Here is a 22,088-nt window from a genome sequence, read left to right as displayed (position 1 = left end):
GTCCTTTGGTAAAAGGGCGGCCGTGTCATGCCCCTTTTTCTTGAGAATCGGGGTGTGACAATTTCAGAGTGCCTTTCTTTGGTGTCTAATTACGAGAATTTCAGAGTATCTCTCGTACCAGCAATGAGATAAGATAGGCTGTAGCTCTCTGTTTTCTGTGAATATGTCGAACGCACTTCAGGGAAGATACAGATGATGGGTCACCAAACAGAGTACATACTGAAGATCTCTTCAGGGGAAGAAGCAGTTTTGAGTAATTTTGCACAGATTCGCTTGAAGCTAGTTTTTGCGGTGGTCTATGTCTTTCCGTGTTCATTTTGGCAACGCATAGGATGAATCGGAGGATGTGTCAAATCCAAATAAAAATCAAAGATTCCTACAACTTCAGATCATAGTTACATTATCCGGAAGAAGAGCATCTCTCCTTGATCAAGACAAGATTTGAATGCATGCATCTATCAGAGAACTAAACAGAGTACATACTGAAGATCTCTTCAGGGGAAGAAGCAGTTTTGAGTAATTTTGCACAGATTCGCTTGAAGCTAGTTTTTGCGGTGGTCTATGTCTTTCCGTGTTCATTTTGGCAACGCATAGGATGAATCGGAGGATGTGTGTCAAATCCAAATAAAAATCAAAGATTCCTACAACTTCAGATCATAGTTACATTATCCGGAAGAAGAGCATCTCTCCTTGATCAAGACAAGATTTGAATGCATGCATCTATCAGAGAACTAAACAGAACCAAAGCCAAGTACTTATATGACTCATGCACAATCTGAGGCAGCTATAGTTTGTGGCAATTTTGCATACAAAAAGCTCTTGAAATGAGGGGAATCATCAGCTTGTACAGTGAAGTGCACCCAACTCCTCGTGTAATTCGTTGCACATGATCAATATAATTAAGCAGTTAGCAAGTATAAGAGTTTTTTCGATGTGGGTTACATTATTTGATATTATAATTTATCGTTTTACGGAATTGGTTTAATAAGATGAGATATAAAGATTCTTAATTAGTCTATTATAGATTTGGCTAGTATGGGCCAAGAAAAGCCTGACCTATAATGAGAGGATTTATGCCTTAAAACTCTATAAATAGTGTTCGAGTCTTTTATCTAACCCTTACATGCAAATATCCGTACATAAGGAGTGATTTCTAAATGCTAAGGTTGCATTTGGCAGTTAGGATAAAATTTAAGATATGATTTATCCCATGTTACGTTTGGTACTTGCTCGAATAGAATAAAATTAGATATAAGAAGGATATAACTCGTATATAATTATTTTATGTGAGATGTGAGATAAATGTGGATATGATTTCCAAAAATCTATTATATGAAAGTTATTTTCTCTAAATAACAAACTTCTTAGATTAATAAAATTAAAATTATATTTCATTATACATAATATTTTAATTCTAATATAAGAAATTCAAAATAATAATAAATTATAACAATTTGGTTATTCTAATTTAATATCATTTTTACTTATATATCTGAATTTGATTCTATCTTCTAATATAAACTTTGTATATAAATATATTTATATTTATTACATATTTGAGGTAATTTAGGTATGTTAGTATAGTTTATTATTTAATAAAATTTTATTAGAGAATGGTGGAAGGGAGAAAAGAAAAAAAAAAAAAAATTAACAAGAGAGGGAAAAAGAAAAGCAATAAAAATGAAGTAGGCAAGAGTCTTTGTAAGAGATTTTTAGCATCTTTGTGCAACTTTTAGGTTTATTGATATCGATTTGCTGTTTATATAAAATAATATATATGATATGATGTAAACATGTCCAAATTTACTATTGTGATTCACCAAATAATGGATATGATATAGCAAAATTTTTGGAGTTCATATTCTGTCATATGTAGTCCTATTTTGATTAGAAATCTGGACAACCGAACGTATTATTGAGCTAGTATTATATAGAGTAATAGAGAAGCGATTGAGCTTTGCATCGTTGTAGCTCCATATTAAGAATGATAAATTCTAAATTAGGTACGCAAATCTCTTTTACTCAATTATCTGTCCTTGGTTCTAGTTATGGCAATCTTGACGGCTGTTTTCACGGCTTACAATAAGAACAAGCAGTTTGGGAAGTGATGATCATCACGCTACAGCAGCTTTACATAAATAGTCGGCAGCTATTTAGGGGCTGGGCAATGGTTAATTTGCTTAGTCTGAGGCTGAATTTTGGCTTTTGTTACTGAACACTCAAAGGCTGTGTGTGGTTTTTGGCAAAAGGATTGGGATAGGATAAGATAAAATGGGATGAAAAAATCTTTCCGGGTAGTAAAGGTGGACATATTTTATCCTATCAAGTGGTGGGTATACTTAAGATTGGAAAATAATAAATAAATTCAATTAAAAACTGAAAATTAGAACACAAAGATTGTAATCCTTGAAAAAAATACAATATTTTGGAAGAAGAATTAGGGCCGTCACTTTCTGTTATCAAGAGTGCTCACACAGTCGCTCAAAAGAAGAAGGACGACTTCAGGAAATTCCAAACAACCTTTTCAAGAGTGCGCATGAATTGCAACCGAAACACCCTAGATTGGGGAATCATGGCGGTGGTGGCGATTTGGGGAGATGGAGGTGTCGCTTAAGGACCGTGACTCACCGTAGATCTGAGACCGCGATAGAGAGACGAGGCGAGGGAATTTTGGGCGACCGCTAGCTGCAAGGTCAATTGTCACGGTCGTCCAGCGCAATAAAATCAGAGTGATTGCCAAATGAGCACCGATATTAATCTCGTCAAGAGATTCAAATCCGAGTTCGGCGACACAAGCCAACCGCAGGTGTTTCCGTGCCTCTGGTTTTGATGAGAAATCAACGGTCGCAATGCAATCCGATGAGTCAGAGCTATTCCAACGAGCTCTTCAACCGGTGCAACTCACTCGCCGGAGAGATCGCGCTGCGCCACCATGGCTATCACTGGTAGCATCGATCATCACAAGATAAGATAATAGGTTGTTGTTCTTCTTCTTAATTTTTTTAATTTTTTCTTATCCAAATCAATATATCCCGCCTCCTACTCCTGATTTCTTATTTGCCATTTTGTTCAGACGTATCTTGATTTATCTAGTTCAGAGGGTGTTCTCAAACAGTAGATGAGATAATAAATTGTCTTATCTAGACTCAAATTTATGTTACCAAACACAGCCACAGTGCTATTCTATATCTCAAGTTTGAGCCTGTAAGTGAAAGTCCGAATTTACATAGGAGATTTCTTGCTTGAGATGTCTGGCCTTTATACAATGGACAGATGAATTTAGAAATTAAAAAAGGAAGTCCACAGTGCGCTAAGTTTCAGAGTAAAATAAAGATATCGACTTTTCTAATTTAAGTTGGAGTCAGACTAAGTTTTTTTTTTTTTTCTAATACTTAAAAGGGGAAAAAAAACATATGGTCCATTAACTATGTCTCAATACATAATGTTATTTTGGAATTGCAATTTGCGAATCCATTTAAGTTTAAGCCATGAGCAATTTGCTAATCCATTTAAGTTTAAGCCATTAGATTCATGCTTAGTCTGGTCTATTTTTGCTGGTTCTAAGCATGAAAATATATAATTGGGAAGGTAAATAAGAGTATAGATATATTCGAACTCAGAACTCTGATATTATGTGAGATTTTATGGGGGCATTATTGACTATTCTAAAAGTTTAAGTAAGTATGAAACCGTGGTTTAATAATTGAGAATTCTATCGCATTGTCATAGTAAATTGACAAATAAGAGGAACCTATGTATGAGTGACTTGAACTATTGGGCTGTGAGTTATGAGTAGGCATTTAAAAGGCTCAAGGGTTGTAACAGGAGAAGAGCTCTCGAGGGGTGGGACTCTAGGCACGTTATTTTCAACGGTCGACTGTCCTCTTTGAACATTTCAGCCTCGTCCTTGACCGAATGAAGCGAGTAGGATCCAATGAGATTTCTTGACTTTAGCAGAATGTGTGCAATTTAATATCTTTGCCGGGCAAGTGTCTGGTCTCCTCGGATGAACGCCATTTGTCAGCGTCTCTCCATGTGGCCTCGGCTTGATGAGCCTCTTGGTTGGATTTTTGTTTTATATTTCCCTTGGCAGTTTCCAGCTCCGGCAAATCTTATCTCCAAATGACGTGGTGTCCAACCCAAAGTCAGTTCTGTGATTGCACATTGGTTCCCACCCCATTGGACCGTTCTGATGGACATCCTCTTTGCAAGTTCTTATGGCCATTAAATTTAAGGAAATCTGGTTTGGGTGCAATTCTGATTACCCGTATAAAAGAGTTGAGGATTGTCTGAAATCGATTAGACTTAAGGGACGCATGATTTTATAGACATGCTGGAAAGCAGCAACTGAACTCCTGAAAGGAAAATTTTCTAGATAACCCCTGTGCTGCTATACTTCAGGAACAATTCATCATGCCAATTCTGATTGAATTGCTGATAATTTTGATCTCAACCTTGGCCCTGCTATTGCCCATTTCCCTCTACCGATCATGCATGTCCAAAGACCGTCACAGTGTGCCCGAAGCTGAAGGCGGATGGCCTATCGTTGGCCACCTTCCTCTGTTCAGCAGCAAGGACTTGATGCACAAAAAGTTGGGTTCCATGGCCGATAAGTACGGACCAATTTTCGCCGTAAGATTAGGCTCTCATCGAGCAATTGTCGTGAGCAGTTGGGAAGTGGCTAAGGAGTGTTTCACTGTTCACGACAAGGCCTTCGCCGATCGACCAATGATCACAGCTACAAAACTCATGTGTTACAACGGTGCCATGTTTGGGTTCGCTCCTTATGGGGAATGTTGGCGAGAGATGCGCAAGATCGCGACGATTGAGCTCCTCTCAAGGCACCGGCTTGACTCGCTGAAGCGCATACGTGCTTTCGAGGTCGAGACAGCGATAAAAGAATTGTTCAAGGCCTGGATCGAAAAGGGTAGGCCCAGAAGTGGGATCCTGATGGAAATAAAATCTTGGCTAGGAGATTTGATACTCAATATATCTGTGAAAATGGTAGGAGGGAAGAGATACTGCGGTTCGAGCGCTGACTGTGACGACACCGAGGCAAGGAGGTGCCAAAGGTCAATCAGGAAGTTTTTCGATCTATTTGGAGTCGTCACGCTGTCGGATGCAATCTCATCTCTAGGCTGGTTGGACTTAGGTGGTTATAAACGATCGATGAACGAGACCGCGAAAGAGTTGGATGTTTTGGCTCAGGGGTGGCTAGAGGAGCATAGGAGGAAGAGATTGTCCTGCCCCGGAGGCGATAGAGAGCAAGATTTCATGGATTTGATGCTGAACGTCATCGAAGGTGTGAAGTTTTCAGATTTTGACGCCGATACGGTTATTAAGGCAACTTGTTTGGTGAGTGATTCTACCTTATAATGTTTTTAAACTAGATTTCTGTGCATAAAAGTTGATCTGCAGTCACGTTAACGCATTCACGAATGCTTCTCCCCCATCCATACTTGAAAACTTCAAGCATTTTCATGAATGCAATTTTGTTGGAGTTGTCATTTCATCCATAAGCAGCAAAAATATAGTACTTTTAGCATCCGCTTATAATTTAATGATAATAAACTAATTTCATGTTCACACGTTTTCTTAAATACAGTTTAATCACATCAAGATTTTGCACTAGATGTGGGCTGGCGATAGAGAAACATATAAATTTGTCTTACTATCACTTTTGGAAATCATTAGTTTCGATCTAGTCGATATAAATATTTTGTTGCTGTCAGAAACTCCGCAGGAAGTTATAAACATAGAGACATAAAGAGTGATACTAGATATTTTAGGATCAGTTTACTAACATAATAAACTAAGATATACCGCTTTAAAAAAGAGGCTTGTATTTCATTTAAATCCAATAAAAGACTGTACATCATTAATAATTGAGTTTTAGTATCTTTCAAAACAAAAAAAAATGCATTTTTAGTATGTTTATCTAGGACAAATACTAGATACTCTTGAATGATTTTTTTTTTTTTTTTTTTGGCTCGAGGAGCAATCGCAACCATAAGATTTAGGAAAAGACAATATCATGACCTTTCGGTACCCTTGTAAATGATTTTTCCTACCTACCACTATTTTGCTTACTTTTGTTTTACTAATGTTATAATGTAACCTATTTGCTATCCTGTAACTATATCTACCTACTCTTTAACATAGAGATAAAATCTTGTTAGAGTTATATTTAAAAAGTTCGACATGAAAAAATTAGTAATGTGAAGCAACTGATATATTTTAGTTAATAAAAAATTTAAAGGATTAAATTTTTGAGTGAATGTAAATCCAATTGAATTTGATGATAAGCTTGGACTTAGATCCTCTTTTGGCAATTTACTTGATAAAAATATTGAATTTCTACCACACACTCTTAACAGCTCCCTGTTCCACATATCAAGAGATTTTATACTCTCAGAAGTGGACTAAAGTGATGAAATCAAACTAAAGGATGAAAACACTAACCATTTTAGCAACCATTTGAGGTTAAATAAAAAAATTCATAAACTTATCTTAAATCTCTTCTTACTCAAGATGCTAACTGTGTGCAATTTTGATCCTTTGGATCTATTCGATTTAAGTTCATTTATAAGTAATTTGTTTAAATCATTCGAATAGAAGATATGATATATCAAAATCATATTATATCTAATCCATGACACCATCATATGACATCTAACATCTTTTCCAAACCTGTCGTGTTAATGCCAATTCCTTTTGAATATAGAACATTATAATAGCAGGGACCGACACTTTGATAGTGGCGATTACATGGGCGCTATCACTACTAATGAACAATCCCCATGCATTGGAAAAAGCACAACAAGAGTTGGACGCCCATGTCGGCAAGAGAAGGCATGTGGAAGAGTCCGATGTGAAGAACTTGATCTACCTCCAAGCTATCGTCAAGGAAACATTGCGTTTGTATCCACCGGTTCCGGTCAACGGTCTTAAAAGTTCCATGGAAGAATGCACCTTCTCTGTCGGCTTCCGCATTCCTGCAGGTATGTGGCCTTTGCTCGTCAGCAGAAATCGATAGCATATGGGACCTTGATATATAGTGCAGTCTCTTTCACATTAAAAAACGTATTGTAAAATTGAAGTGATAAACCAGGCCTGAAATAAACATGCGATCCACGGGGTGACGAATGGACTGCGTTGTTACACAGGATCATCATAGTCGGGTCTAGCAGAAGTAGTGTGGACCATATGCTTATCACGATTTTGTCGAAAAGTTCTTGGGTTAGTGTTAAACAACCTTTCAAATATTCTTTTATACAATCCATATTCATCACTGTTGTTTTGGATAATTAGTTAATTTTCAAATCACAATACTTGCGCCAACACGATGAATGTGAGTTGCGTAACAATGAGTTACAGAGTCTTTGTACTATGTCAAAATCCAAAAACTTTTATATCTTTTCTTTAAAGTCGGAATTCGAATCTGTTAATTGATTCAGAGGGCAAGTCCACTTTTCAACTTGCCAAGATTACTATGTGCCGTTGACTTGCACCTTCGTTCCCTGATATCTATGTAAAATTTCCTTGTGTTTGCACATTTTCTAGAAAAGCCCTTATTCTGCTTCACTGGATAGGTACGCGTTTGCTGTTGAACGCCTGGAAAATACAGAGGGATGAGCGCGTATGGTCCAACCCGGACAGGTTCGAGCCCGAGAGGTTCCTCACGACGCATGAGAATGTGGATGTGAGAGGTCAGAACTTCGAGCTCATCCCCTTCGGCGCGGGGAGGAGGTCATGCGCTGGAACCTCGCTGGCTCTTCACACAATGCACTTGACCCTGGCTAGCTTGCTGCAAAGTTTCAAAATTGACACGGTCTCCGGCGAACCAGTGGACATGACCGAGAGCCCTGGCTTGTTGAATTTGAAGGCGAGCCCACTTGAAGTTGTGCTCGTTCCACGCCTTGATCAGAAGGTTTATGAAAGAGAGGAGTAAGAGAATTTGTAGTCTTTGACTATAGTAAGTACTTTATTTTGTGAGGAGAGCCACGAGATCTATTTTCTGTGGCAAATCAGACTTGAATGTAAATGTTCCCACCTAAGGGGCTACTAAGGACTGCAATTAGGAATAAAACAAAGACTTATTATAATCGTTTTTAGTCATATTGTTAGTTTCCAATTTTTCATCATATCTATGAATTGTTTCAATATTGATGTTGGACAGTATTCGTGAAAAGCAATCATAGCGTCTCTTTCCAGTATGTAATAGATTTACTTATTTATTTTTCATAGTTATTGGATTAAGAAGAGAAAAATTAGCTGCCTTAAGGGCAAGCGAGCTTTTACTTTCTATGGGTCGAAAGGCGAAGACAGTTTTAAAGTAATTTTCGAAACAAAATGCTTTAATTTAGTCAAAACTCAAGAATATTGTATAATTCATTCTTAATTAGCAAGATGCATGCCCAGTGTAAATATAAGTCGGTTGTTCATCTATTTTACATTTTTTTACTCTTGTTGATTTTCAGTCGGATACATTAAATGTTGATGGGTATTGTTCGTATTGCTTAACGACGTTCATGGCAATTGTTATTTTTTTCTGTTCAATGTGTCCGAACATCCATTCATCTGATAATTTTTACGGTCATATCAACAACATGAGGTCTCGATTAACTAGCATTGCCCCTTGTGACTTAATTGATTAAATACTTTTTATTTATATCTCATTTTCTTAATAAATAAATATTTGGAAACATGATTTCCTCTTTAAGTTTTTTGACATCGGTAGCAATTTTGTTATTGATTTGCTTGTATTATGCATTTACAATCTTATTATTCATTTATGGTTTATTTTTCTTTTAATTATCAACTTTTCTTAGTAATCCATTGGCTTCCTTTAGTAGTTCACCTTTTAGGAAGTTGTGACAGTATGTTGTACTTTTGGAGAAATTGACAGTAGTCCTACAAAATCTTACATGTCATGAGGTTCTAGAGGTCTTGTACAACCTATATGTAAGGAGTAGTATTAGATTATTTAAATTACACTTTCATCTAACAACTTAAAATTTTAAAATAATTGGCAATAGCCCCACAAAATCTGACAAATGCAAGCTTCATCATGTTTATATAGGCACAATTTGAAAGGTGTTTTGACCGAAATTTTTTTGTAATTGATTTATCAAATTGAGAGATTGTTTCGTGATAAATTGGCAAAGTTAAATACTTTGTGAATTATTAGATGTAATTGGTGACTGAAAAATATTGAAAGTATTTGAACGAATTGATTACATCCATTGCATTACATGATTTATTGTGGAATCTTGTATTGCTTTCCCCAATCGATTTCCTTGCTCTGTTTATTATTACATCTGAACCCTTATTTTTTGCAGCACCAAAAATCCAGAAAAAGACAAGGAGTTGTTTACAATATAAGTATGTCCACTGGACTTAAAATTCCACACAGCCAATCTTTTCCACCAGAAACTACCCGGAAAGCAGCAACTGGACTCCTAAAAGGACAACTTTCTAGATAAACTCTCTGCTGCTATACTTCAGGAATCATTCATCATGCCAATTCTCATTGAATTGCTGATAATTTTGATCTCAACCTTGGCCCTGCTACTGCCCATCTCTCTCTACCGATCACACGTCCAAAGACCGTCACGATGTGCCTGAAGCCGAAGGTGGTTGGCCTATCGTTGGCCACCTTCCTCTGTTCTTCAGCAAGGACCTGATGCACAAAAAGTTGGGTTCCATGGCCAACAAGTACGGACCAATTTTCGCCATAAGATTCGGCTCTCATCGAGCAATCGTCGTGAGCAGTTGGGAAGTGGCTAAGGAGTTTTACACCATCCACGACAAGACCTTTGCCGATCGACCGATGGTTGCTGCCACAAAACTCATGACCTACAACGGTGCCATGTTCGCGTTTGCTCCTTACGGGGAATACTGGCGAGAGATGCGCAAGATTGTGACCATCGGGCTCCTCTCGAACCACCGGCTCGACTCACTGAAGCACATACGAGCTTTCGAGGTCGAGACAGCGATAAAAGACTTGTTCAAGGCCTGGGTCGAAAAGGGTAGGCCCAGAAGGGGGGTCCTTGTGGAAATGAAGTCTTGGCTAGGAGATTTGATGCTCAATATGTCAATGAAAATGGTAGGAGGAAAAAGATACTGTGGTTCGAACGCTGACTGCGACGACAGCGAGGCAAAGAGGTTTCAGAGGTCAATCAGGAGGTTTTTCTATCTATACGGGGTCGTCGTGTTGTCAGATGCGATCCCGGCTCTCGGCTGGTTGGACTTAGTTGGCTATAAACGATCGATGAACAAGACCGCAAAAGAGTTGGATGTTTTGGCTCAGGGGTGGCTCGAGGAGCATAGAAGGAAGAGGTTGTCCCAACCCGGAGGTGATGGAGAGCAAGATTTCATGGATTTGATGCTGAACGTCGTCGAAGGTGTGAAGTTTTCAGATTTTGATGCGGATACAGTTGTTAAGGCAACTTGTTTGGTGAGTAATTCTAGCTTATGGTATCTTGAAACTAGAACGGTGCAGAAAAGCTGATCTGAGGTCATGCTAATGCATTCACCGATGCTTCATTTTTCCTGAATGCAATTTTGTTGGAGTTTTCATTTCATCCATAAGCAGCAGAAGTATAATACTTTTGGCAAAATCCACTTATAATTTAATGATAATAAACTTATTTAATGTTCACATGTTTTTCCAAATACAGTTTGATGATATCAAGATTTTGCAATAGATATGGACCGGCAATAGAGAGAAATTTAAACTTGTGTGAACTATCTACTTCTAGGACTTATAGAATCATTAATTTATATTTGCTTAGTATTAGGGGTGTATGCAAAGGAATTGAGAATCACCCGAAACATGACTAGACTGGATTGGGCCTAGCCTAGAATTGGCTATTCCCATGGTGACCGATCTAGTTCTTGGTTCCAATTTAATGGAACCGGTGAGCATCGGTCCGGTTTCCAGTCTAGGCTTGGAATTGCTCACCCACCTAGACTAGTATATATATAGAAAAAAAGAAATTTCATCTCAACTACCAAATGATTTTTAGTTTTTCAACCAAATATATATGTACATATATGTATATTTGTAGTTATTTGATATTATTAACTAATTTTGTTTCTTGGGTGCATGATAAGATTAACTCCCTACTTTTTTTTTTTTTTTCATTCCGATAATCAATTTACTTGCTTTCTTAACCAAAACAAAATAAACAAACGAAGAGGAAGGAGATGACTGATTGGAGATATCATAAATGTTGCGGTGCACTTTGTCATCATGTAGGAAATTAAGAGACAATGGCTTATTTTAAGAGCATAAATAGAAACTAGGTGCACATAATATTAATTGATGAATACAATTTGTAAGGATTGAGGACTAGTTTCATAAACCCACCTGGGAACTGGACCATGGTCGGGTTCCTGAGTGAGTCCATGAAATCAATGGGTGGTTCTTGATTTCAATATTTTGAAATTGATCCTCAGTGGGCGGTTTTCATGGTGAAAACTGTCAACCCAACCGTGCTCACCCCTACACAATATAAATTTTTAGTTGCTATAAGAAACTCTATAGGAAGTTGTAAAAATCAAGACATGAAGAGTGATGCTAAATATATTAAGATTGGTCTACTAACATAGTAAACTAAGATACATCATTGATTGCAAATGGGTCTTTAAATATCATTTAGTAACCTAGTTTTAATATCTAGCAAAAAAAATGTAGTTTAGTATGTTTATCTAAAGCAAATGCGAGATGTTCCTAAACAGATTTTTTGTGCTCGAGGAGCGATCACAACCATTGGATTTAGAAAAAGACAATATTGTGACCTATTGGTACCCATCAATTTTCCTACCAAGCATTGTCTGGCTTACTTTTGTTGCATTAATGTCTCATATTTTGTCCTAATCTAGGACAAAAGTTTAGGACAAAATATGCATGGTAGGAAAATAGTCATAAGTGCTTGGTACCCATCAAATCTTCTGGACGAAAGTGATCAAATCTTCTGGACGAAAGCAAAATGTGACAATATTGACTGGCAATTACATTTCGCTTTCGTCCAGAAGATTTGATCACTTAACTTGAGAAAATAATCAAAATTTACGTCTTATCGTAATCGTAATCTGTCTACTCTTCAACAGAAAGAGACGAACTCTTGGCAGCTCGAAAGATAGCGATGATTCTATCAGTATCACCATGAATTCTTCTCCGCTGGACGGAGGAGATTTAGTTGAAGATCAGCTAAAATATCCAAAGTAGAAAGAAAATGGCACAAAGGGCCAAACAACTCGGTACCTCTTAATTAGGAATCAATCGCCTAGGAAGATCAAAAGGTTTGGACTCTTTCTTTAGCTAACTAATAATCCCCGTTACTGAGTTTTGTTTAAAGAAAAAAAAAAACCCACATAAGAGAATTGACATAATGTAAAGCAATTAATATATTATAATTAACTCATAATTTATTGACTTTTAAGCTTTTGAGTGAATGCAGTCTAATTAGATATGATAACTGATTTGGATTTGGGCTTCCTAAAGGTATCAAATTTATACTCTTGGAAGTGGAGTACGGTGATGAATTAGGCTTCAAACTAAAAGGACCAAAACACTTTCCACTTTACCAACCATTTGAGGGCAAATAAAAATTCAGAAACTTATTTTAAGTCTATCCTTTTTTGAGATGCTATCTATGTAAAATTTTGATAATTCAAATCTAGTTTGATTTAAGTTCGTTTACAAATACCTTGTTTGAATTATCTGAATAGAAGATATGATATGTCAAAATCATATTAGATCTAATCCATATTACCGTCATCTGACATATTCCAACCTTTTTGCTAAAGAACTTGAGTTGATCCCATTTTCGTTTGGATATAGAACATGATAGTAGCTGCGACCGACACTTTGATAGTGAGCACCACGTGGGTGCTATCGCTGCTATTGAACAACCGTCACGCATTGAAAAAGGCGCAACAAGAGCTGGACACCCATGTCGGCAAGAGCAGGCATGTGGAAGAGTCCGATGTGAAGAACTTGACCTACCTCCAAGCCATCATCAAGGAAGCAATGCGTTTGTATCCACCGGTTTCGATCATCAATCTTAGAAGTTCCGTGGAAGAGTGCACCTTCTCTGCTGGCTTCCGCATTCCTGCAGGTATGTGGCCCTTGCATGTCAGCTGAAATCGATGGCATCCACAGCCTTAATTTGTAGTGAGGTCTGTTTGGCATGAAATGAAATACTCTAAAATATAAGTGATAAATCAGGCCAATTCGTGAAATAAACATGTGGTCCATATCTTTTTTCATTGGGTCAAGAATGGACCACATTGTTACATAGGATTCTGGTCGGGTCTAGTGAAAGAAGTGTAGGATTCTGGTCGGGTCCAATCATGATTCTGTCCAAAAAGTTTTTGAATAAGTTTGAAATATACAGCTTGTAATATCTTCTTTTATAAAATCCATGTACATCACCATTGATTTAGGTAATTAGTAATTTTTTCAAATCACAACTACTCGTGCCAACTTGATGGATGTGAGTTGTGTAACATTGAGTCACACAGTCTTTGTACTATGTCAAAATCCAAGAACTTTGTATCTTTATTGTCTTTAAACTCGGAATTTGAATCTGTCAATTGATTCAAAAAGGCAAGTCCACTTCCTAACTTAACAAAATTTCTCCGTGACTTTGACCTGCATTTTCATTCCTTAATATCTATGTAAAATTTCCTTGTGTTTGAACTTTTTTAAGAAGGGCCCTTATACAGTGTCATTGGTTAGGTACGCGTTTGTTGTTGAACTACTGGAAAATACAGAGGGATGAACGCGTATGGTCCAACCCGGAGAAGTTCGAGCCCGAGAGGTTCCTCACGACGCATGAGAATGTGGACGTGAGAGGTCAGAACTTTGAGCTCATCCCCTTCGGTGCGGGGAGGAGGTCATGTGCCGGAACCTCGTTGGCTCTTCACACGATGCACTTGACCCTAGCTAGCTTGCTGCAAAGTTTCGAAATCGACACGGTCTCGAGCGAACCAGTGGACATGACCGAAGGCCCTGGCTTGACGAATTTAAAGGCGAGCCCGCTTGAAGTTTTGCTCGTTCCACGCCTTGATCAGAAGGTTTATGAAAGAGACGAGTAAGAGAAAGTGGAGTCTCTTGACTATCGTTAGCACTTTATTATAAGGAGAGCCGCAAGCTCCGTTTACTGTTGCAAATCAGACTTGTATGTAAATGTTCCCACCTAAGTTGCTACTAAGGACCGCAATTATGAACAAAACAAAGACTTTCAATTATATTACACTAGAATCCATCTACTTATTGTAAGCGCTTTTCGTCATGTTGTTAGTTTCCAGCTTTTCGTCACATCTATGAATTGTTTCAATACTGGAGTTGGAGAGTATTTCGAGAAAAAACAATGATAGCATATCTTTTAATTACGTGATCGGTTTACTTATTTATTTTTCATAATTATTGGACCGGGAAGAGAAAAATTAGCTGCTTTCAGGGCAAGCGAGCTTTTACTTTGTTTGGGTCGAAATTCGGAGATAGTGTTAAAGTAATTCTCGAAAAAATAATGCTATAATTTTGTCAAAGCTCAAGAATATCGCATAATTCATTCTTAATTAGCAAGATGCATGTTCGGTGTACGAGCGTAAGGCTCTTTTTTCTTTAATAATTACAAGTCGGTTGTTGATCTATTTTACATTTTTTTGTTTCTTCTTGTTAATTTTAGTTGGATACTTTAAATGTTGATTGGTATTGTTCATATTGTTTTGGAAACTTAATCGAAATTGTTCAATTTTCTGTTCGTTGAGTCCAAACATCCATTTATCTGATACTTTTTTGGTCATATCAACAACATGAAGTCTCGGTTAACGAGCATTACCATGTGTGACTTAATTGATTAGATGCTTCTTATTTATCTCATTTTCTTTAGTAAAGAAATATTTGGAAACATGTTTTTCCTCTGTAAGTTTTGAAATCGGCAGCAATTTTCTTGTTGATTTGGTAGTATTATGCATTTACAATCTTATTATTCATTTATAATTTGTTTTTCTTTCAATTACCAACTTTTCTTAGTAATCCATAAGATTTCTTTGGTAGTTCACCTTTAAGAAAGTCACAACAGTGTATGCTGTACTTTTAGAGTAGTTGGCAGTAATCTTATAAAATCTCATATGATATTAGGTTTTAGAGGTCTTCTGGCTTAAGCCATGTAAAGGAAATAATGCTTTCATTTAACAGATTAAATTTTTAGAACAATTAAAAATGTTGAGAAAACATTCCCTAAGTGATTTCAATGACTAATAAAACTTAGAGACTTTGTTTCTGATAAAAAGTATTTTCAAGTGGAAAGTTTGATGGGATGTGATCAAATGTTATCAATCAGAACCAGAGTCGTAGCTTAATTACTTCATTCCTTATACATTCTATCAATCAACTAGGAATGAGTCAAATATCCTTGTACAACAGCTAGTGGTGATTTGTTGGATTTCGTGCCATACTTATAAAGAGTTTCAAAAGGAAAATATTGCTAATATCTTTCGGAGATTTAACTTTCCTGGAATTTCTTTCTAAAGGAGAAAAATCCTTTCCATATACAAATACTCGACTTTTTGAAACCCAAACTGTTGTATGGGTGACAGAAATTATGAGAAGTATCAACCTCGGCGATCTTGAAACCATCAGATCTTTTCAAATAGATCTAGGCCAATGGATAGATTGGCTGGATAAGTCCTCCTGGAGATATGTCCAACAGTTAGCTTAGACTAAAAGGAGTATAAGAGGAGGTTTCAAAGCTGAAGGAAAATAATTCGCATTCATGAGATTTGAAACTTTTAATTTCGAAAGTTTGAAGAGTGTTTTTGTGATCTCATATATTCATTGCCGAGCGATACTGTGTAATCCTTAGAGGTTGAGAGTGTAAGGAGTTGTTTATGAAAACTTGAATACTTATAGCTTAGGACTTGTAATATCTGATCGATTCTTACTAGTTACTTTCGCCAATAGGCTATAGCACGGGAGAGGATGTAGGCTTGCAAAAGTCAAACCGCTATAAACTTTTATATGCAATTCTCTATCCCTTGCTCTTTTTATTAATTTTTCTAGAATTGTACACCGGTAAGATTTAACCACTTTATCATAAGTTGTCTTGCTGCAATATTTATTTAAATTCTTTGATTTCTGCATAATCACTTATTTATCCCTCTCTAGGTGATAGTTAAATAACAAAAAATAGTCTCACCAAATCTCACAAAGGTGGGCTTCATCATGTTTGCATCCAAGCGCAATTTGAAGGGTATTTTGAAAAAAAAAATTGTGCAATTGATTTACCAAGTTAAGAGATTGTTTCATGATAAATTGTCAAGGCTAAGCACTAGGTGAATTATCGGATGTTATTGATGGCTAAGAAAGCCTAAGAATGTTTGGGTGATTTGAGTGTGCTCATTACATTGCATGATTTATAGTGGAACCTTGTGCTAGTCTTTTGAATTAATTTCCTAGCTTTGTTTGTTATTGTATTTCATCCCTTATTTTTTGCAACACCAAAATTAGGAGTGAGCATAGTTCCAGGGTAGAACTAGGAATTGGACAATTAGGTTTCAAGGTATGCCAAATAGTTTTTAAGTTTCAAAAATTTGGAAATCGATTATGATGGATAGATTCCAAGTTTTAGGAATGTGGGACATATCTTTGCGTTTTTCTTGTTTTATGTCTTTATGCAATCCTGTGGTATTCTATGGTGAGCATGTATTTTGAAACCACTAGTATAGACTTCAATTTTCAGCACATCCATAACCGAGATTTTTGTTTGTTAATGTTTAATATTTTTTGTGTGTCTAAATATAAGTTATAATTCACTGCAGTGTTTCAATTAAAAATACTTGTAGAGGAACCTGGATATACCTTGAAACAAGTAATAGGATATGTTCCAAATTACAGACTATGTAGGGTAGGTTTTGGGTTTTGTAAATTTAGGAACTGATTCCAATGGATAGGTTTCAAGTGGAAACTACACCAATCTTGGAACCGCCCACCTCTACCACAAAAATTCAGATAAAGACCAGGAGTTAGAGCACTTCATTTAAAATATATTATGTCCATTGGACTCAAAATTCCACACAGCAATTTTTTCCACTAGAAACGACCAGGAAAGCGGCAACTCTACTCTTAAAAGGAAAATTTTCCAGATAAACTCTGCTGCTATACTTCAGGAATCGTTCATCATGCCAATTCTCATTGAATTGCTGATAATTTTGATCTCAACCTTGGCCCTGCTATTGCCCATCTTTCTCTACCGATCACACATATCCAAAGACCATCATGATGTGCCTGAAGCCGAAGGCGGCTGGCCTATAGTTGGCCACCTTCCTCTGTTCAGCAGCAAGGACCTGATGCACAAAAAGTTGGGCTCCATGGCCGACAAGTACGGACCAATTTTCACCATAAGATTAGGCTCTCATCGAGCAATCGTCGTGAGCAGTTGGGAAGTGGCTAAGGAGTGTTTCACTGTCCATGACAAGGCCTTCGCCGATCGACCAATGATCACCGCCACCAAACTCATGGGCTACAATGGTGCCATGTTCGGATTCGCTCCTTACGGGGAAAACTGGCGAGAGATGCGCAAGATAGCGACGATCGAGCTCCTTTCGAACCACCGGCTTGACTCGCTAAAGCACATACGAGCTTTCGAGGTCGAGACAGCAATAAAAGACCTGTTCAAGGCCTGGATGGAAAAGGGTAGGCCCAGAAATGGGATCCCGGTGGAAATGAAGTCTTGGCTAGGAGATTTGATTCTCAATATATCGGTGAAAATGGTAGGAGGAAAGAGATACTGCGGTTCGAACGCTGACTGTGACGACGCCGAGGCAAAGAGGTGCCAAAGGTCAATCAGGAGGTTCTTTCATCTATTTGGAGTCGTCGTGTTGTCGGATGCGATCTCAGGTCTCGGCTGGTTGGACTTTGGTGGTTATAAACGATCGATGAACGAGACCGCAAAAGAGTTGGATGTTTTGGCTCAGGGTTGGCTAGAGGAGCACAGAAGGAAGAGATTGTCCCACCCCGGAGGCGATGGAGAGCAAGATTTCATGGATTTGATGCTGAAGGTCATCGAAGGTGTGAAGTTTTCAGATTTTGATGCCGATACAGTTGTTAAGGCAACTTGTTTGGTGAGTAATTCTTGCTTATAATGTTTTGAAACTAGAACTGTGCATAAAAGTTGCTCTGTGGTCGTGCTAATGCATTCGCTAATGCCTCTGATTTCACGAAAGCAATTTGTTGGGGTAGCAGAAGTACAGTGCTTTTGGCAAAATCCATTTATAATTTAATGACAATTAACTTATTTCTTGTCCATCTTATTTCCTGTCCACATGTTTTTCCAAATATAGTTTGATCCTATCTTATTTCCTGTCCACGTTTTTCCAAATATAGTTTGATCCTATGTTATTTCTGTCCACATGTTTTTCCAGTGTGATGGCATCAAGATTTTTCAATAGATCTGGACCGGTAATAGAGATACATTTAAACTTCCGGCACTTAGAGAATCATTAGGTTCGATCTAATCAATATAAATATTTAGTTGCTGTAAGAAACTTCGTAGCAAGCTGTGAGCACAGAGATGCTAGATATATTAGGATTAGTATGCTATTAAGATGGAAAGCTAAGAGATACTGCTGATTGCAAACGGGTCTTTAAACATCATTTGGTAATTCAGTCCTAGTATCTGGTAAAGAAAAATGCACCTTTTAAATATATTTATCTAAAGCAAATACCAGATGCTCATGAAAAGATATTTGTTTCTGCTGAAGGAGTGATTGGAACCATCGGATTTAGGAAAAGACAATATTGTGACTTATTGGTGCCCATCAATTTTCCTACCGAGTATAGTATTTCTTACCTTTGCTGCACGAATGTCATATTTTGTCCTCACCATCGGTCCAGGATAGATTGGCAGTTACATTTCGCTTTCATCCAGAAGAAAAGGTCACTTAACTCGAGAACATATTTAGCCAGTCAAAAGTTTGTCTCATCTGTAATAATATCTGTCTATTGTTTTAACACAGAGAAGAACTCTTGGCTGCTTTTGAAAGACACGTTGATTCTATCATTATCACCATGAGTTCTATTCCAGTAGATGGAGGGGATTAGTCAGAGATCAACAAAAATATCCAACGTATGAAGAAAATGGCATAAAGCGTCAAATAACTTCTTATCTCTTATCTTTACCAAAAAAAGAAAACTTCTTATCTCTTATATAAGAATCCATCGACTAGGAAGACCAAAAGGTTTGAACTCTTTCTTATGTTGAAAAAGTCTTACAAAAGAGAATTTGTATAATGTGGAGCGTTGATATTTTCTAAGTGACCCATAACTCATTAGCTTTGAGATTTTGAGTGATTTGAGTGAAAGTGGTTCAACTAATATAATGATGGGTTTGGATTTAAACTCTATCATAACAATCTGTATCAAATCCACGTTTACAATAGTTCCCCATTCCACATACCATGAGATTTATACTCTTGGAAGTGGAGTAATGTGATGAATTAGGTTTTAATCTAGTAGGACAAAAACATTTACTCTTTAGAAATCATTTGAATAAAAAATTCACAAACTTAATTTAAGTTTATCCTCGAGATGCTATCTATGTGAAATTTCGATCCTTTGAACCTGGTTTGTTTTAAGCTCGTTTACAAATACTTGTTCAAATCATCCAAATAGAAGACATGATGGATCAAAATCATACTAGATCTAATCTATGTCACCAATCATCTGACGTCTTCCAATCTTTGATGTTGAAGCACTTGAGTTAATCCCATTTCCTTTTGGTTATAGAACATGATAATAGCTGGGACCGACACTTTGATAGTGGGGCTCACGTGGGCGCTATCGCTGCTAGTGAACAATCGCCACGCATTGAAAAAAGCGCAACAAGAGCTGGACACCCATGTCGGCAAGAACAGGCGTGTGGAAGAGTCCGACGTGAAGAATTTGACCTACCTCCAAGCCATCGTCAAGGAAACGATGCGTTTCTATCCACCGGTTCCGATCAATGGTCTTAGAAGTTCCACGGAAGAGTGTACCTTCTCCTCCGGCTACCGCATTCCTGCAGGTACGAGGCCCTTGCATGCTGGTAGAAACCGATAGCATATAAGACCTTCATATGTGGTTTGGCCTCTTTAGCATGAAAAAACATACTCTAAAGTTAAAGCGATAAACTGGGCTAATTCATGAAATAAACATGCGGTCCATGTCTTTTTATAGCGTTATGAATGGATTGCGGTGTTACACAAGATAATGGTCAGGTTAAGCATAAGTCTAGAACATATCCCATCCTAATTTTGTCGAAATTTTTTTTGGATTAATTTTAACTATTCAGCCTATGGTATCTTCTTTTATACAATTCATTTACATCACTATTGAGTTTGCTAATTAGTAAATTTTACAAATTCCAACTACTCGCGCTAACATGATGGATATGAGTTGTGTAACAATGAGTTGCAGTCTTTGTACAACTTCACAATACAATAACCTTTTATCTCTTTCGTCTTTAAACTCGGAATTTGAAACCATCAATTGATTTCAAAAGCGCAAGTCCGCTTCCCAACTTGGCAAAAGTTTCCTTGGGACTTTGACCTGCATCTTCATTACTTAATATCTGTCCAAAATTTCCCCGTCTTTGCAAATTTTTCTAAAAAAAAGCCATTATACTGCGCCATTGGCTAGGTACTCGTTTGCTGTTGAACTACTGGAAAATACAGAGGGATGAGCGCGTATGGTCCAACCCGGACAGGTTCGAGCCCGAGAGGTTCCTCACGACGCATGAGAATGTGGATGTGAGAGGTCAGAACTTCGAGCTCATCCCCTTCGGCGCGGGGAGGAGGTCATGTGCCGGAACCTCGCTGGCTCTTCACACAATGCATTTGACCCTTGCCAGCTTGTTGCAAAGTTTTGAAATCGACACGGTCTCGGGCAAACCAGTGGACATGACCGAGAGCCCTGGCTTGACGAATTTGAAGGCGAGCCCGCTTGAAGTTGTGCTCATTCCACGCCTTGATCAGAAGGTTTATGAAAGAGACGAGTAAGAGAAAGTGGAGTCTCTTGACTATCGTTAGCACTTTATTATGGGGAGAGCCACAAGCTCCGTTTCCCTTGAAAATCAGACTTGAATGTATATGTTTACACCTAAGTGGCTACTAAGGATTGCAATTAGGAACATAAAAAGACTTCAATTATATTACATTTGAATCCATTTGCTTAATCGTTTTTAGTCATATTTTTAGTTTGCAAGTTTTCATCGCATCAATGGATTGTTTCAATATTGGTGTTGGAGAGTATTTCGGCAAAAACAATCATAGCATCCCTTTTGTGTATGAAATAGATTTACTATTTCATTTTATATAGTCATTGGACTAGGAAGAAAAACAATTAGCTGCCTTCAGGGCAAGCGAGCTATTACTTTTTTTTGGGTCAAAAGTTGGAGATAGTGTTGAAGTAATTTCCAAAAGAACAATGCTATAATTTAGTCAAAACTAAAAATATCGCATAATTCATTCTAAACTAGCAAAACGCATGCGCGTTGCACATGGGTAAGGCTCTGTTTCTTTAGTGAAAGTTGGTTGTTAGTCTATTTTACATTCTTCTTGTTAATTTTTAGTTGGATACATTAAATGTGGATGGGCATTCTTCATATTGCTTTACAAAGTTCATGGAAATTGTTCTATTTTCTGTTCAATGAGTCCAAACATCCATTTATCTGATATTTTTCAGTCATATCAACAACATAAAGCCTCAGGTAATTAGCATTACCACCAAATGTAACTTAATTGTTCAGATACTTTTTATTTATCTCATTTTCTTAATAAAGGAATATTTGGAAACATGATTTTCCTTGACGAGTTTTCGAAATCAGAAGCAATTTTTCTTGTTGATTTGCTAGTATTATGCATTTACAATCTTATTATTCATTTATGGTTTTTTTTTTTCTTTTAATTACCAACTTTTCTTAAATTTTATCAGCTTTTAATTATGTTTCTTAAATTCTATTTAAATTTGCCATCTCTTACATAAAATTCCTAATCCCAAATTCAAGCAATTTAGTTGCTTTCGATTAAGTTATCAA

The 22,088-nt window shown here is 37.2% G+C and overlaps 3 protein-coding genes across 3 annotated transcripts; all 3 read left to right on the top strand.

Moving 5' to 3' along the window:
• The first annotated feature begins 4,288 nt into the window (after nt 1–4,288).
• Nucleotides 4,289–8,066, top strand: LOC104416754 (cytochrome P450 CYP82D47-like). The gene is made up of 3 exons (XM_018860295.2): nt 4,289–5,355; nt 6,725–7,001; nt 7,593–8,066. The coding sequence occupies exons 1-3, from the start codon at nt 4,414–4,416 to the stop codon at nt 7,949–7,951; spliced, it is 1,578 nt and encodes a 525-aa protein (XP_018715840.2). The 5' UTR covers nt 4,289–4,413; the 3' UTR covers nt 7,952–8,066.
• Nucleotides 8,067–9,507: 1,441 nt separating this feature from the next.
• Nucleotides 9,508–14,354, top strand: LOC104457247 (cytochrome P450 CYP82D47). Its single transcript, XM_018862012.2, has 3 exons — nt 9,508–10,459; nt 12,851–13,127; nt 13,751–14,354. Exons 1-3 carry the CDS (start codon nt 9,686–9,688, stop codon nt 14,107–14,109), a joined length of 1,410 nt encoding a protein of 469 aa, XP_018717557.2. The 5' UTR covers nt 9,508–9,685; the 3' UTR covers nt 14,110–14,354.
• Nucleotides 14,355–16,381: 2,027 nt separating this feature from the next.
• LOC120285930 (cytochrome P450 CYP82D47-like) lies at nt 16,382–21,109 on the top strand. The gene is made up of 3 exons (XM_039299183.1): nt 16,382–18,138; nt 19,802–20,078; nt 20,693–21,109. Exons 1-3 carry the CDS (start codon nt 17,197–17,199, stop codon nt 21,049–21,051), a joined length of 1,578 nt encoding a protein of 525 aa, XP_039155117.1. The 5' UTR covers nt 16,382–17,196; the 3' UTR covers nt 21,052–21,109.
• The last annotated feature ends 979 nt before the right edge of the window (nt 21,110–22,088 follow it).

This window comes from Eucalyptus grandis, chromosome 8, assembly GCF_016545825.1.
Source record: "Eucalyptus grandis isolate ANBG69807.140 chromosome 8, ASM1654582v1, whole genome shotgun sequence".
In the NCBI taxonomy this organism is placed as follows: domain Eukaryota; kingdom Viridiplantae; phylum Streptophyta; class Magnoliopsida; order Myrtales; family Myrtaceae; genus Eucalyptus; species Eucalyptus grandis.
The sequence above is the reverse complement of the archived record's forward strand: the minus strand, read 5'-3'. Positions and strand labels throughout refer to the sequence as shown.